Source organism: Oncorhynchus mykiss, chromosome 1 (assembly GCF_013265735.2).
Source record: "Oncorhynchus mykiss isolate Arlee chromosome 1, USDA_OmykA_1.1, whole genome shotgun sequence".
NCBI classification, from domain to species: Eukaryota; Metazoa; Chordata; class Actinopteri; order Salmoniformes; family Salmonidae; genus Oncorhynchus; species Oncorhynchus mykiss.
The window spans coordinates 79,653,988-79,670,189 of record NC_048565.1 but is presented as its reverse complement, the minus strand read 5'-3'; the positions used below and the strand labels follow the sequence as shown (position 1 = coordinate 79,670,189).

General features: G+C 41.5%; 1 protein-coding gene across 2 annotated transcripts in view; it reads left to right on the top strand.

Annotated features, from left to right (window-relative positions):
* Nucleotides 1-16,202, top strand: part of LOC100136270 (zinc transporter 6) — a 79,943-nt gene that overhangs the window by 22,390 nt on the left and 41,351 nt on the right. For both annotated transcript variants that reach the window (XM_021613015.2, XM_036986287.1), the window contains exons 5-6: nt 9,516-9,558; nt 10,072-10,137. In XM_021613015.2, coding sequence (XP_021468690.2) covers nt 9,516-9,558; nt 10,072-10,137 — 109 coding nt within the window. The remainder of the gene's footprint in view (nt 1-9,515; nt 9,559-10,071; nt 10,138-16,202) is intronic.

Sequence of the window (16,202 nt, the reverse complement as noted above, 5' to 3'; positions counted from 1 at the left end):
TCTACTGTCAGGGAATGCCGACACCCCAGACAAACACATTGGTTCATCGTTCCACGGGAACGGACAGTACACAGCGTACCATCATGTTCTGAATAATGGCCAAATCTACTTTGCTCCCTATTTGACTGAATCGCTTAGGAGTAACAAACACAAGTCTAACATCTATCGGAAACTGCTAAACTACCTGTTCACTACCCTCCTGTTCTCCGGGGATGTGCAACTCAACCCTGGGCCTAACATCACCGAGCCATCGATACTCAGTGTAGTGGGGAGCAGTGGATGGCCGCGGAGGCGGGTGATTGCTATGCTCCCATGGTTTCTCTCGAGGCACCCAGCTCAAAGAGGAAATGTAACTCTCCAAACATATCCAAGTCGCTATATGCGATCCTTGACTCTGCTCTCGGCACGCAAGCTGTTTCAATTAGTTCCCTGCATCCAGTGCAAGCGGAAGGGATAGTTAATTGCACTACCGAACTGCCCCTAATCAAAATGGCCTAAACCCAGCTTCCAGAAAACAGTGAAAATTGTACTATTTTCAATGTCATTCACACTCGAGTCATCTGGGACCCACGAGCTAAGCCCGAGGGACTACTAGGGGGGATTTGAACATTCGCGGTGTCATTCCAGGAAGTGATCAGAGACATGGCTCCATAAAAACTCTCCATCAGCTGCTTTGATTGTGCCTGGCTACAATGTTTTCAAGAGAAACAGGATTGAAGGAAGATGAGGGGGTCTGATGATTTACATTAAAGAACATATCCGACGTAAACAAATTGAGTGGTCATGTGATAATGAACTAGAATTTATTGGCCCAAATGCTACTGTCTCCCCAAATGTCTTTTACCCTTATTGGAATGTATAGACCACCTTCCACCAAACGTGTGTTCTTTTGATCAATTTAATAACATGCTTAAGGAATGTTATTTTGGGAAAGAGGTCATCTTAATGGGAGATTTTAACATTCATTATCAAGACCAGATTTGTAGCAAAACCCTCAAACGATCACGAATACCTTTGACCTTACACAGCTAGTGTAAGGTCAAAGGTTGATCTGGTGTTCAGTAATAAACCAGAGAGAGTTACTAAATCATTCAATATGGTTACTGGCCTGTCTGATCATAATCTGACACTTATAGCCATAAAGCTTTCCAACAACAGGTTTAACCTCTACTGTTAGAAAGCCTGATCAGCTCAGAACACCTAAGAGTGATTTCAATTATTTTGAAAATGCAATTAAGGGAATTACCTGGAATGATCCCTTGTTCTATACAGGTGTGGAAGCAGCTGATAGTCAGGTTTTTCTATCCACAATCAGGACTACAATAAATGGCTTCCTAAAGAAAAGAAAATCATCTAAACCTGGCCAAAAGACTACTCTTCCTTGGCTAAATGGAGAAATAATGGAGACGGATGAAAGAATGAGATTATGCTCTAAAGCCTTAAAGTCCAAATTAGAGTATGACTTAGATTTACCATGTTGAGAAATAAGGTGATGAAAGAAATCAGATTGGCCAAGGCAAACAGTTTTTATCAACATGATTATTGAAGCAAATTGATCTGGGAGAAGATAATAATTAACCTTTCTAGGCCAGGTGTTCCGCTAGTGGAACCCCTCGACAACATTCCGCTGAAAAGGCAGTGTGCGGAATTCAAAAATATGTTTTAGAAATGTAACTTTCACACATTAACAAGTCCAATACAGCAAATGAAAGATAAACATCTTGCTAATCAACCCATCGTGCCCGATTTCAAAAATGCATTTACAGTTAAAGCACAACATATGATTATGTTAGGTCATAGCCAAGTCGAAAAAAGTCAGTCACAAAAAAGCAGAAATATAGATAAAATGAATCACTAACCTTTGATGATCTTCATCAGATGACACTCATAGGACATCATATTACACAATACATGTATGTTTTGTTCGATAATGTGCATATTTATATCCAAAAATCTCAGTTTACATTGGCGCCTTGCGTGCAGTAATGTTTTATTTCCAAAACATTCTGTGATTTTGCAGAAATACTAATAATAAACATTGATAAAAGAAACAAGTGTTATTCACATAATTAAAGATAGACTTCTCCTTAATGCAACCGCTGTGTCAGATTTTAAAAAAACTTTACGGAAATAGCATAATCTGAGAATGGCACTCAGAACCCAAAACAACCAGAGGAATATCCACCATTTTGGAATAAACAAAGTTCGAAACAACACCATAAATATTCACTTACCTTTGATCTTCATCAGAAGGCACACCCAGGAATCCCAGTTCGACAATAAATGACTGATTTGTTCCATTTATGTCCAAATAGCCACTTGTTGTTAGCGTGTTCAGCCCAGTAATCCATCTTCATGAGGCGCAGGCACTTCATCCAGACGACAACTCGAAAAGTTCCGTTACAGTCCTTTAGAAACATGTCAAACAAGGTATGGAATCAATTTTTAGGATGTTTTTAACATAAAACATCAATGTTCCAACCGGAGAATTCCTTTGTCTTCAGAAAAGCACTGGAACAAGAGGTAACTCTGTCGGGAGCTAGCGTCATGAGACCAAGGCTCTCTGCTAGATCACTGACTCCGAGGTCCCATGAGCCCCTCCTTTTTATAGTAGAATCCTCATTCAAGTTTCAAAAGACGGTTGACATCTAGTGAAAGCCGTAGGAAGTGCAACTTTATCCATATCTCAATGTGTATTCGGTAGGCCAAGCTTTGAAAAACTACAAACCTCAGATGTCCCACTTCCTGGTTGGATTTTTCTCAGGGTTTTGCCTGCCATATGAGTTCCGTTATACTCACAGACATCATTTAAACAGTTTTAGAAACTTCAGAGTGTTTTCTCTCCAATACTAATAATACTATGCATATATTAGCATCTGGGAAAGAGTAGGAGGCAGTTCCCTCTGGGCACATTATTCATCCAAAAGTGAAAATGCTGCCCCCCCCCCCACAAAAAAAAAAGGTTACAGGGAAAGACTACAGTAACATTGCAGAAAGGCTAGAAATCAATGTGAATGACAGTCTTAACACAGGATGCAGTCAAAATAGCAACAGCCTTCAATTCCTGCTTTGTTGACTGTCAAAGTACTGACAAAGAACCCCTCCACTGGTTTCTTGGGCTCAGCGTTAGGGAATGACACTCACCCAGTCTTTATCATAAGGGAGGTTTCTGAGTCAGAGGTGAACAAGGTGATTATCTCACTAAAGAACTCTAAAGCCAAAGATGTGTTTCGGCTGGACTCTACCTTTCTTAATAACTACAATGAGTCCCTCATTGGCCCCATTACTAAAGTCACCCAGTCTATTTATACCCAGTCTATTTCCCAGGGTACTGAAGTTGACCATAACAGCCATCTTTAAATCCAGTGACCCTGCTGATGTGAGTAACTACAGGCCCATTAGTATAGTACCTGTGGTGTTGAAGGTTGCTGAAAAGTGTGTAGCAGAGCAACTGACTGCCCACCTCAACAACAGCCCCTTCACATTACGCTACATGCAGTTTGGCTTCAGAGCAAAACACTCCACAGAAACGGCCAACTGCTTTCTTCTGGAAAATGTGTCCAAGATGGACAAAGGGGGCGTTGTTGGGGCTGTATTTCTAGACTTAGGGAAAGCTTTGGATACTGTTAACCATGACGTTCTCATCACAAAACTGTCCAAGTTCAACTTTTCCCCCGATGCCATGATGGATGAAATCATACCTTGAAGGCAGAACCCAGTGTGTCAGTGAGTAATGGAGCTATCTCCCACTCTAAGCTATGATGTGGGCGTGCCCCAAGGGTCAATACTGGGACCCCACCTGTTCAGCAGATTAATGATCTGCCTTCTGTCTGTACTTGGTCTGAAGTTCAAATGTATGCAAATTATAGTGATACCTACTCATTCCAGGGTTTTTCTTTATTTTTCAATTTTCTACATTGTAGAAAAATAGTGATGACATCAACACTATGAAATTACACATGGAATCATGTATTAACCAAAAAAAGTGTTAAACAAATCTCTCAAGATTTTTCAAAGTAGCCACCCTTTGCCTTGATGACAGCTTTGTACACTCTTGGCATTCTCTCAACCAGCTTCATGAGGTACTCATCAGGAATGCATTTCAATTAACAGGTGTGCCTTGTGAAAAGTTTATTTGTGAAATTTCTTTCCTTAATGCGTTTGAGCCAATCAATTGTGTTGTGACAAGGTAGGGTTGGTATACAGAAGATAGCCCTATTTGGTAAAAGACCAAGTCCATATTATGGCAAGAACAGCTCAAATAAGCAAAGACAAACTATAGTCCATCATTACTATAAGACATGAAGGTCAGTCAATCTGGAAAATTTCAAGATCTTTGAAAGTTTCTTAAAGTGCAGTCACAAAACCCATCAAGCGCTAAGAAGAAATTTGCTCTCATGAGGACCGCCACAGGAAAGGAAGTTTCAGATTTACCTTTGCTGTAGAGGGTAAGTTCATTAGAGTTACCAGCCTCAGAAATTGCAGCCCAAATAAATGCTTCACAGAGTTCAAGTAACAGACACATCCCAACATCAGTTGTTCAGAGGAGACTGCGTGAATCATGCATTCATGGTCAGATTTCTGCAAAGAAACCACTACTGCCTCCCGGGTGGCGCAGTGGTTAAGGGCGCTGTACTGCAGCGCCAGCTGTGCCACTCTGGGATCGCGCCCAGGCTCTGTCGTAACCGGCCGCGAGGTCCGTGGGGCGACGCACAATTGGCCTAGCGTCGTCCGGGTTAGGGAGGGGTTGGCCGGTAGGGATATCCTTGTCTCATCGCGCACCAGCGACTCCTGTGGCGGGCCGGGCGCAGTGCGCGCCAACCAAGGTTGCCAGGTGCACTGTGTTTCCTCCGACACATTGGTGCGGCTGGCTTCCGGGTTGGATGCACGCTGTGTTAAGAAGCAGTGCGGCTTGGTTGGGTTGTGTATCGGAGGACGCATGACTTTCAACCTTCGTCTCTCCCGAGCCCGTATGGGAGTTGTAGCGATGAGACAAGATAGTAGCTACTAAACAATTGGATACCATGAAATTGGGGAGAAAACGGGGTAAAATTCCCCTAAAATAATAAAATAAAAGAAACCAGTACTAAAGGACACCAATAAGAAGAGACTTGCTTGGGCCAAGAAACACGAGCAATGAGTCCAAATTTCAGATATTTGGTTCCTACCGCCGTGTCTTTGTGAGATGCAGAGTAGGTAAACGAATGATCTCCACATGTGTGGTTCCCACCGTGAAGCATGGAGGAGGTGGGATGGTGCTTTTCTGGTGACACTCTGATTTATTTAGAATTCAGGTTACTTAACCAGTATGGCTACCACAGCATTCTGCAGCGATACACCATCCCATCTGGTTTGCCCTTAGTCCCAATATATTTTTCAACAGGACAATGACCCAACACATCTCCAGGCTGTGTAAGGGCTATTTGACCAAAGCATCAGATTACCTGGCCTCCACAATCACCCGACCTCAACCCAATTGACAAGGTTTTGGGTGAGTTGGGCCGCAGGGTGAAGGAAAAGCAGCCAACAAGTGTTCAGGCATATGTGGGAACTCCTTCAAGACTGTTTGGAAAAGCATTCCAGGTGAAGCTGATTGAGAGAATGCCAAGCGTATGCAAAGCTGTCATCAAGGCAAAGGTTGGCTACTTTGAAGAATCTGAAATATGTTTTGATTTGTTGAACACTTTTGTTTTTTGGTTACTACATGATTCCATATGTGTTATAGTTTTTATGTCTTCACTATTATTCTACATTGTAGAAAATAGTGAAAATAAAGAGAAACTCTTGAATGAGTAGGTGTGTCTAAAATTTTGACTGGTAATATATGTGCATGCAAAGAGCTGCACAAGAACTCACTACTGTAATGGTCCAGGTTACAAAGTGACTCATGTTTGTGTTTTTTAAAATGTATTTTTAATTTTTTACATTGAGACAGTCTGCATGTTGTTCACAAAAAGGGCAACTGAAGCTACTGAGCCAGATGTCTGTATCAGAAGAGAATCTCCAGGTGGTACCCAATTTGAAGTGCCTTGGCATCATACTTAATTCAACCCTCTTTTTTTAAAGCAGGTGAAAAGGGTAACTAAAATAACCAAGTTCAACCTAGCTAATTTCCGATTCATATGAAATTGACTATAGAGGTAGCAAAACTGTACTTCAATGCTATTATACTCCCCCACTTAACATACTGCTTGACTAGTTGGGCCCAAGCTTGCTGTTCAACATTAAAACCCATTGTCTGTCTACAAACAGGCTCTCAAAGTGATTGATGGAAAGCCCAGTAGCCATCATCACTGTTACATCCTCAGAAAGCATGAACTTCTGAGTTGGGAAAATCTTGTGCAATACACAGACGCATGACTTGTATTCAAGATTCTACATGGTCTGGCTCCCCCTCTACTTAGTACTTTTGTTAAACAGAGAACCCACACCCATGGCAGCAGATCTGCAAGGTCTGCCATGAGAGTTGACTGTATTGCTGCTTTCCATGTTGTCTGTACCTTGTGAGGTGTGAAAACACTTTGTTGCTTTTTGTGCTTTTTCTCTGTCTGCATGCTACTTGTTGCTTGTCTTATGTTGATCTGTCTGCATGCTACATGTTGCTTGTCCTATGTTTCTCTGTCTGCATGCTACTTGTTGCTTGTCCTATGTTTCTCTGTCTGCATGCTACTTGTTGCTTGTCCTATGTTTCTCTGTCTGCATGCTACGTGTTGCTTGTCCTGTTTCTCTGTCTGCATGCTACTTGTTGCTTGTCCTATGTTTCTCTGTCTGCATGCTACATGTTGCTTGTCCTATGTTTCTCTGTCTGCATGCTACATGTTGCTTGTCCTATATCTCTGTCTGCATGCTACTTGTTGCTTGTCCTATGTTTCTCTGTCTGTTTGCATGCTACTTGTTGCTTGTCCTATGTTTCTCTGTCTGTCTGCATGCTACATGTTGCTTGTCCTATGTCTCTCTGTCTGCATGCTACATGTTGCTTGGCCTATGTTGCTCTGAATGTGCTCACTGCTCATTGTTTGTCTGTATTGTAATTGTTTTTAATAACCTACCCCAGGACTGTGGTTGAAAATTAGCCAGCTGGCTAAAACCGGCACTTTTACTGAAATGTTGATTAATGTGCACTGTCCTTGATAAAAAATATATTAATAAACTGATAAAAAGGGGAAACCTAGTTATTTTTTATTTTCTTTGATTCATCTCTCATTCATCCTCCTGTGGATTTTATATGGCGGTTGGTAACCAACTTAAGGTGCATTACTGCCTCCAACTGGACTGGAGTGTGGACCTCCCATCCTTTAATCACCTACGTGGGTATATGCTTGTAAAAACCAATGAGTAGATAAAGAGACGGGGCCAAGTTATATTTTAGCGCCTGGCTATGCAAACGCTAGCAAGCAGTTTGAATAAAATTATTGATTAACATGTATATGTCTATTAATTTTTTCAACATGGCCGGTTTGGTCAGCATGTTAGCATTAAAATGGCGACACACTGCATCTGTCCTAACAGATGCAGTGTGTGGTGAATACAATGCGTGGTGGATGTAAAAACACTGAGCTGATGTTTCCTGATGACAAATATCATCCTGTTTTGTTTTGGTAAACATTGTCAATCTTCTAATCGTTGAGAGTGAATAGCCAATGCTCTGCTCCAGGGCTTATCCGACTTCATCATTAATTTACCAATGGTCCAGTCTAGCCTGTGTCCTCCCTGATGTTATAGTACATTCACATGATTAACACCTAAAGATGAGACACCTGTACCACCACAGTGGATTTATAGGATTGGGTCACTGTTGAAAGGCCATATGGGATAATGACTGTATAAAATAAATTATTTAAATACTGAACTATATTGTATGATCCAAAAAAATGAAATTTTATGATGATACAATTTCTCAGCAAAAAATCCCCATAACATCAAAGAGCCACCACCATATTTTACAGTGGGTATGGGGTTCTTTTCTGCTCATGCATTCTCATTTTGGCAACAAACCCTCCACAGGTATGCCTGGCCAAAGAGCTCTAAATGAGAATACATAAGCAGAAAATAACCTTCTGTAAAATAAGATGGTGGACCTTTGATGTTATGGGGCTATTCTGCTTGTGCTGGTCCTGGGGAATTTTTGTCAACAACCTGGTTGCATCTGCCAGGAGGCTGAAACTTGGCTGCAAGTAGACCTTCCAGCAAGACCATAACCCTAAGCACACCTCAAAATCCACAAAGAAATGGTTAGTTTGCCACAAAATCAACATTTTGTAATGGCTATCTCAGTCTCTGGACTCCCTTTGAAATCCTTTAGTTTAATATTAGAGGGCAGTCCATAAGTGCAGACGAAGGATATGGAAAGATTCTGTATGTAGGAAGATCCTTTCCAATGGGTTCTCCAGTTAGCATAAAACATTTTAGAACAAGGCTTAGTGTCGTTAACCTCACAAGGTAAGGTATTGAAAACAGGGGTGTCAATAATTTTGACCTCTACTTTTTTGAGAAATTATAATTACTAGTTAACTATCTTTCTCTGAGCAATTGTATTAGTATATCATTTAATATTTTTTTCATACATTCTAGCTCAGTATTTGAATTATTTATTTTAGTCATCTTTGCTCATTTTTATCAAGGGTATCAATCATTTCTGACCCCACTGTATATTCCTGTGTGCTCTGGCAGAGTGCTGAGCCGTGACCATGGTGGCGTGGTAGGTACAGCACAAACCAAGCTCAATCAGTCCGATAGATCCCCTGGGCCAACGGCTAATGGTCGGTCGGCGTGTATCCTGAATTACATCACCTCAGTTTAGCCAACATGGTAGAGCAGTGTGAAAACAAAATGTTCCTCTCCATGCAAAGCTTTGCTAATCTCCTCCATCATATCCAGCTTACATAAAGCTGGGTTTGCAGTCCGGCGGATATCACTCTGCCTCCACCTTTGTTGCCTCCTGGTCCTCTAGCCTACTGCTGCTCTGCTCTACACTGCCCCCTAGAGCTGGGGAGTTTGACTGTGAGAATGGCACGGCACTACTCCCTGTGTTTTAAAGTCTAGATACATTGGGAAGCAGTAGGAGGCTTTATACTGGGTCAGGCTTGCTCATTGAATCTATTAACAATGACAGGCTGTGTCTGTGTATATGCGTGGGAGTTGGCATCTTAGCTCAGACACGACAGCTACACTGTCATCTCTACTGGACAGGAATGGCACAGTTTTGGGGGAGGGAATCCTTGGCAACCAAAGGATATTTATATTTTGTCTGTGAAATGGCTGGTACACTAAGGTTGTATTGCAGCTGATTTATCATCATAGAACATTTGTCTTGTTGATTGGACAGTAGGGCAGGTTAAATTACGGTTCATCTCATCAAGATAGTCTATATGAATTAAACTGGTGTATTGCCGCTATCCCCTTCATACATGTTACAATGACTTTTACAGAGCAAAAAAGTGTTTTCTTAATTTCTATTAGAATCAATTCAAGTAATATATAGCACTCACTGATCATGTTTTTCTCTGTCATTTCAGCCTTAACAGCATACACATACCTCACCATCTTCGATCTCTTCAGGTGAGTAAATGGGCATCCTGGGGAGCATCATGTTTTATCAGCACTGTCTAAAGGAAGTTTTATACGAAGCTAAATATTGTACCTAACTTGTGTTGAGCTCTTTTTACTAGAGTGCAATTGTTTGTGTTGAGGTGTTGTTAGTCATGATGATTTACAGTTCCCGTCAAAAGTTTGGACACCTACTCATTCAGGGGTTTTGTAAATTTTGTACTATTTTCTACATTGTAGAATGAAGACATCAAAACTATTAAATAACACATGGAATCATATAATAACCCCCAAAAATTGTTATACAAATCAAAATATATTTGAGATTCTTCAAAGTAGCCACCCTTTGCCTTGACGAAAGCTTTTTTTGGTTACTATATGATTCCATATGTGTTATTTCATAGTGTTGATGTCTTCACTATTATTCTACAATGTAGAAAATAGTAAGAATAAAGAAAAACCCTTGAATGAGTAGGTGTGTCCAAACTTTTGACTGGTAATGTATGTGTACCTGTTGGCCTACAGTCTGATCACCTGTCTGCTGAGTTCCTGGGTGGCCATGAAGAAGCCTAGTCAGCTCTTCTCGTTTGGGTACGTCCATTAGCATACTGATTCTACAGTAGCCTGTTTTCTAAAATGATGACCTCCACTGTTATTATTTATTTAAAAATGGAGTCATTTGATGATTATGTTTCCATTCATTGACTTGTATTGATTTATTAATGTCTACTGGATTTTTTTGGTGTATGCTTTAATGTACTGTATGTGATACAACACTTCCATTCCCACACATCTTAGGTTGTTTAAAGAGGCGCTAAACTTACAAATTCCCTCCTAGGCATTTCCGGTACTCATCAAGAAAAATTAGAATTGTGTGGTTCAATGTGGGTGTTATGTTTGCTATATCATATCCTGGCAGTAATGTTTGTCCCCCTTCAGTCACCGTACCGAATTGCTTAGCAACCGGGAGAGGCAGCAGGACATCGTGAACATGATTGGTCAGGGAATACTGCATTTCCTGCTTTCTAGATGTAGTTGTCTTTGATAAATTTGGTGTTTGTGATTCTAACGTTAGTTCATGAATGAATACCCAAGCCGTTTTTAAAAAGCAACTTGTTTTTTCAACATAACATTTTCTTGTGTATGGATTGTTGTTTAAACAAGTTTGAGGTGCTGCATACTAATGTTTAGTTTGGATGTCTATAAATTGAATGCGCGGGTTGATTCTGGTGAGCGATTGGATAGTGTGCTCTGCAGCATACCGGGCATCTGTGATCTGGATGATTTGATTACTGCCAGCCAGGATTAGACTGTGCCAGGCTTTGGTCCTGTGTGGGCAGGATTGAAATCAGAACCCAACCATGATGTAAGTGACATCTTCAGTTACACATCTCACAAAACCCAGTTTTGGAATATACTGACTTTATGACCAAAACTATCCTACTTACACTTTTTGGTCAATTTTGGCACTGGAATAAATGTTTGACACACCCCTGCGAAAAAAAAATATAATTAACATAATAGAACAATTTCCATCTATATCTGCCTGTTTTGGCAAGAGACCTGTTTTTTTGGCATGTGCTGTGTCTCTATCTACTGCGTCCTCCTTCCGCGTCTGCGGTGGAAGTTTGTCAGACCAGGAGACATCCTGAAAATCGGTCTTCTCACGAGGAACAACATCTCCACTCCGCTGATCCTCAAAACTGGGGCCCCACAAGGGTGCGTTTTGAGCCCTCTCCTGTACTCCCTGTTCCAACTCAATCATCAAGTTTGCGGACGACACTACAGTGGTAGGCTTGATTACCAACAATGACGAGACGGCCTACAGGGAGGAGGTGAGGGCCCTCGGAGTGTGGTGTCAGGAAAATAACCTCATACTCAACGTCATCAAAACAAAGGAGATGATTGTGGACTTTAGGAAACAGCAGAGGGAGCACCCCCCTATCCACATCATCGGGACAGTAGTGGAGAGGGTAGTAAGTTTTAAGTTCCTCGGCGTACACATCACGGACAAACTGAATTGGTCCACCCACACAGACAGTCATGAAGAAGGTGCAGCAGCACCTCTTCAACCTCAGGAGGCTGAAGAAATTCGGTTTGTCACCAAAAGCACTCACAAACTTCTACAGATGCACAATTGAGAGCATCCTGTCGGGCTGTATCACCGCCTGGTACGGCAACTGGTACGGCAACTGCTCCGCTCTCAACCGTAAGGCATTCCAGAGGGTAGTGAGGTCTGCACAACGCATCACCGGGGGCAAACTACCTGCCCTCCAGGACACCTACACCACCCGATGTCACAGGAAGGCCATAAAGATCATCAAGGACAACAACCACCCGAGCCACTCCCTGTTCACCCCGCTATCATCCAGAAGGCGAGGTCAATACAGGTGCATCAAAGCAGGGACCGAGAGACTGAAAAACAGCTTCTATCTCAAGGCCATCAGACTGTTAAACAGCCACCCCTAACATTGAGTGGCTGCTGCCAACACACGGACTCAACTCCAGCCACTTTAATAATGGAAATTGATGGAAAAATACATCACTAGCCACTTTAAACAATGCTACTTAATATAATGTTTACATACCCTACATTACTCATCTCATATGTATATATTGTACTCTATATCATCGACTGCATCTTTATGTAATACATGTTTCACAAGCCACTTTAAACTATGCCACTTTGTTTACATACCCTACATTACTCATCTCATATGTATATACTGTACTCGATACCATCTACTGCATCTTGCCTATGCCGGTTTGTACCATCACTCATTGATATATCTTTATGTACATATTCTTTATCCCTTTACACTTGTGTGTGTATAAGGTAGTAGTTTTGGAATTGTTAGGTTAGATTACTCGTTGGTTATTACTGCATTGTCGGAACTAGAAGCACAAGCATTTCGCTACACTAGCTACATTAACATCGGCTAACCATGTGTATGTGACAAATAACATTTGATTTAATTTGAAATGTCTGTAGCGACCAAACAGTTTGGGCTAATATGATAACCCCCTTTTCGAAGTTGAAGCTTTAAAAATGAATGGTTGTAAAGTGCCTTCAGAAAGTATTCACATCCCTCTACTTTTTCCAGATTTTGTTGTTACTACCTGAATTGAAAATTGATTAAATGTAGATTGTGTGTTACTGATCTACACACACTGCCCCATAATGTCAAAGTGGAAATATGTTTTAGACATCTTTAAAAATTAATAAAAGATTAAAAGCTGAAATGTCTTGAGTCAATAAGTATTCAGCCCCTATGTTATGGCAAGCCTAAATGAGTTCAGGTGTAAAAATGTGCTTAACAAGTCTAAGTTGCATGGACTCACTCTGTGTGCAGTAATAGTGTTTAACATGATTTTTGAAGAACCCATCTCTTTATGGGGTAGTTATTCAAACACATGAATTTCAAGCACAGATTCAATCACAAAGACCAGTGAGGCTTTCCAATGCTTTGGAAAGGTAATCTATTGGTAGATTTTAAAAATAAATAAAAGTAAGACCTTATTCATGACACTTTAGATGGTATATTAATCCACCCAGTGACGACAAAGATACAGGCATCCTTCCTAACTCAGTTGAAGAAAACCGTTGAGGGATTTGGCCAATGGTGATTTTAAACCAGTTGCACAGTTAAATGGCTGTGATGCAGTGCATTTGAAAAGTATTCAGACCACTTGACATTTTCCACATTTTGTTACGTTACAGCGTTATTTTAAAATAGATTCAATTGTTTTTCTCCCTTACCAATCTACTCACAATCCCCCATAATGACAAAGCAAAAAACAGTTTTTTCCAAATGTATAAAATAATAAATTCAAGTATAAAATGTACATAAGTATTCAGACCCTTTACTCAGTACTTTGTTGGAGCACCTTTGGCAGTGCTTACGGCCTCGATTCTTCTTAGGTAGGATGCTACAAGCTTGGCACACCTGCATTTGGGGAGTTTCTCCCATTCTCTGCAGATCCTCTCAAGCTCTGTCAGGTTGGATGGGGAGTGTCGCTGCACAGCTATTTTCAGGTCTCTCCAGAGATGTTTAACCGGGTTCTAGTCCGGGCTCTGGCTGGGCCACAAGGACATGCATTGTCTTGGCTGTGTGCTTAAGGTTGTTGTACTGTTGGAAGGTGAACTTTTGCCCTAGTCTGAGGTCCTCAGTGCTCTGGAGCAGGTTTTCGTCGATCCTGACTAGTCTCCCACTCCCTGCCTCTGATAAACATCCCCACAGCATGATGCTGCCACCAGCATGCTTCACCGTAGGGATGGTGCCAGGTTTCCTCCAGACGTGACGCTTGGCATTCAGGCCAAAGAGTTCAATCTTGGTTTCATCAGACCAGTGAATCTTGTTTCTCATGGCCTGAGAGTCCTTTAGGTGCCTTTTGGCTAACACCAAGTGGGCTGTCGTGCCTTTTACTGAGAAGGGGCTTCCATCTGGCCACTCTACCATAAAGACCTGATTGGTGGAGGGCTGCAGAGATGGTTGTCCTTCTGGAAGGTTCTCCCATCTCCACAGAGGAACTCTGGAGCTCTGTCAGAGTGACCATCGGGTTCTTGGTCACCTACCTGACCAAGGCCCTTCTCCACCGATTGCTCAGTTTGGCCGGGCGGAGAGCTTGAGGAGGAGTGTTGGTGGTTCCAAACTTCTTCCATTTAAGAATGATGGAAGTCGAGGCCTCCAGGGTGGCGCAGAGACTCTGGGTTCGCGCCCAGGCTCTGTCGTAACCGGCCGCGACCGGGAGGTCCGTGGGGCGACGCACAATTGGCCTAGCGTCGTCCGGGTTAGGGAGGGCTTGGCCGGTAGGGATGTCCTTGTCTCATCGCGCACCAGTGACTCCTGCTGTGGTCCGGGCGCAGTGCGCGCTAACCAATTGGTGCGGCTGGCTTCCGGGTTGGATGCGTGCTGTGTTAAGAAGCAGTGCAACTTGGTTGGGTTGTGTATCGGAGGACGCATGACTTTCAACCTTCGTCTCTCCCGAGCCTGTACGGGAGTTGTAGCGATGAGACACGATAGTATCTACTAAACAATTGGATACCATGAAATTGGGGAGAAAAAGGGGGTAAAATTAAAACATTTAAAAAGAACGATGGAAGCCACTGTGTTCTTGGGGACCTTCAATGCTGCAGACGTTTTTTGGTACCCTTCCCCAGATCTGTGCCTCGACACAATCCTGTCTCGGAACTTTTTGCTCTGACATGCATTGTCAGCTGTGGGACCTTATATAGATAGGTGTGTCCCTTTCCAAATCATGTCCAATCAATTGAATTTACCACAGGTGAACTCCAATCAAGTTGTAGAAACATCTCAAGGATGATTAATGGTAACAGGATGCACTTGAGCTCAATTCCTCATAGCAAAAGGTCTGAATAATGTAAATAAGGTTTTTCTATTTTATTTGTAATACATTTGAAACCGTTTCTAAAAACCTGTTTTCATTTTGTTATTATGGGGTATTGTATGTAGATTTATATATTTTTATTTATTCTATTTTAGAATAAGGCTGTAACGTAACAACATTTGGAAAAGAGAAGCGTGTCTGAATACTTAACAAATGCATTGTAGGTGAAAACTGAATCAACATTGTAATTTAGGTTAGTATTGTGGAGTAACTACAAAGTGAAAAGAAGGAAGCCTGTACAGAATAAAAATTCCAAAACATGCATCCTGATTTAAGTAAGGCACTAAAGTAATAGTGCAAAAAAAAAAGTTTTGGCCTAAATACAAAGCATTATGTTTGGGGCAAATCCAGCACAACACCACTCTCTTAATATTTTTAATCATGGTGATGGCTGCATCATGTTATGGGTATACTTGTCATCGACAAGGATAATAACCTAAAACACGAAGCAAATATACACTGGAGTTACTTACCAAGATGACATTGAATGTTCCTGAGTGGCCTAGTTATAGTTTTGACTTCAATGGTGTTGAAAATCTGTTTCAATACTTGAAAATGGCTATCTAGCAATGATATATATATATATATATATATGGAAGTAGTTTAGTGCCCCAAAAAAGGGGTTAAATATGGGTACAAAATATATATATATATATATCTATCTTAGATGACTTAGATACAGGACAGACACTTCAAAACACACTTAAGATACTTAAAAAAATAAAAAATACTATCTGTTTAGACTCTGGACTAGAGGTTAAGCTCCTGACCTGTGTTGATGGCCGTGTGTTTGTTTGCCCGTGACTGACTACAGTCGCGGTACGGTCTAGCCTTTGTATGTTTGTGTGTGTTGTCCCTAATCATCTCATACACACAGCCTTTGACACACCATGCAAGCTGTTTTTATCGGGTAGAGCTCTGTTTGTTTGGCATAGGGCTCTGTGGGTTTGCTTTTTTTCCTTTGACCTTAGGGTGTTGAGCAGTGGTGGTTGCATAGAAAGCTGCTTTTCAGCTTGATTTGGCCCTAATGTGCTCACTGGGCCAGTACAATGGGTCAGCCACTGGACAGATTATCTCATTTCAACGGAGCAACTCTCCCTAACCCTTCTGTCTATCCAGCTTTCCCAGTGCAGCATGTTACTAAACATTGACATGGGGACAAGGAAATAACCAAATTATGTACATTTACAGATGAAAACTTCTTACTTCTGGTCTTAACAGTGTACCTTTTATACACTACTCGCTTC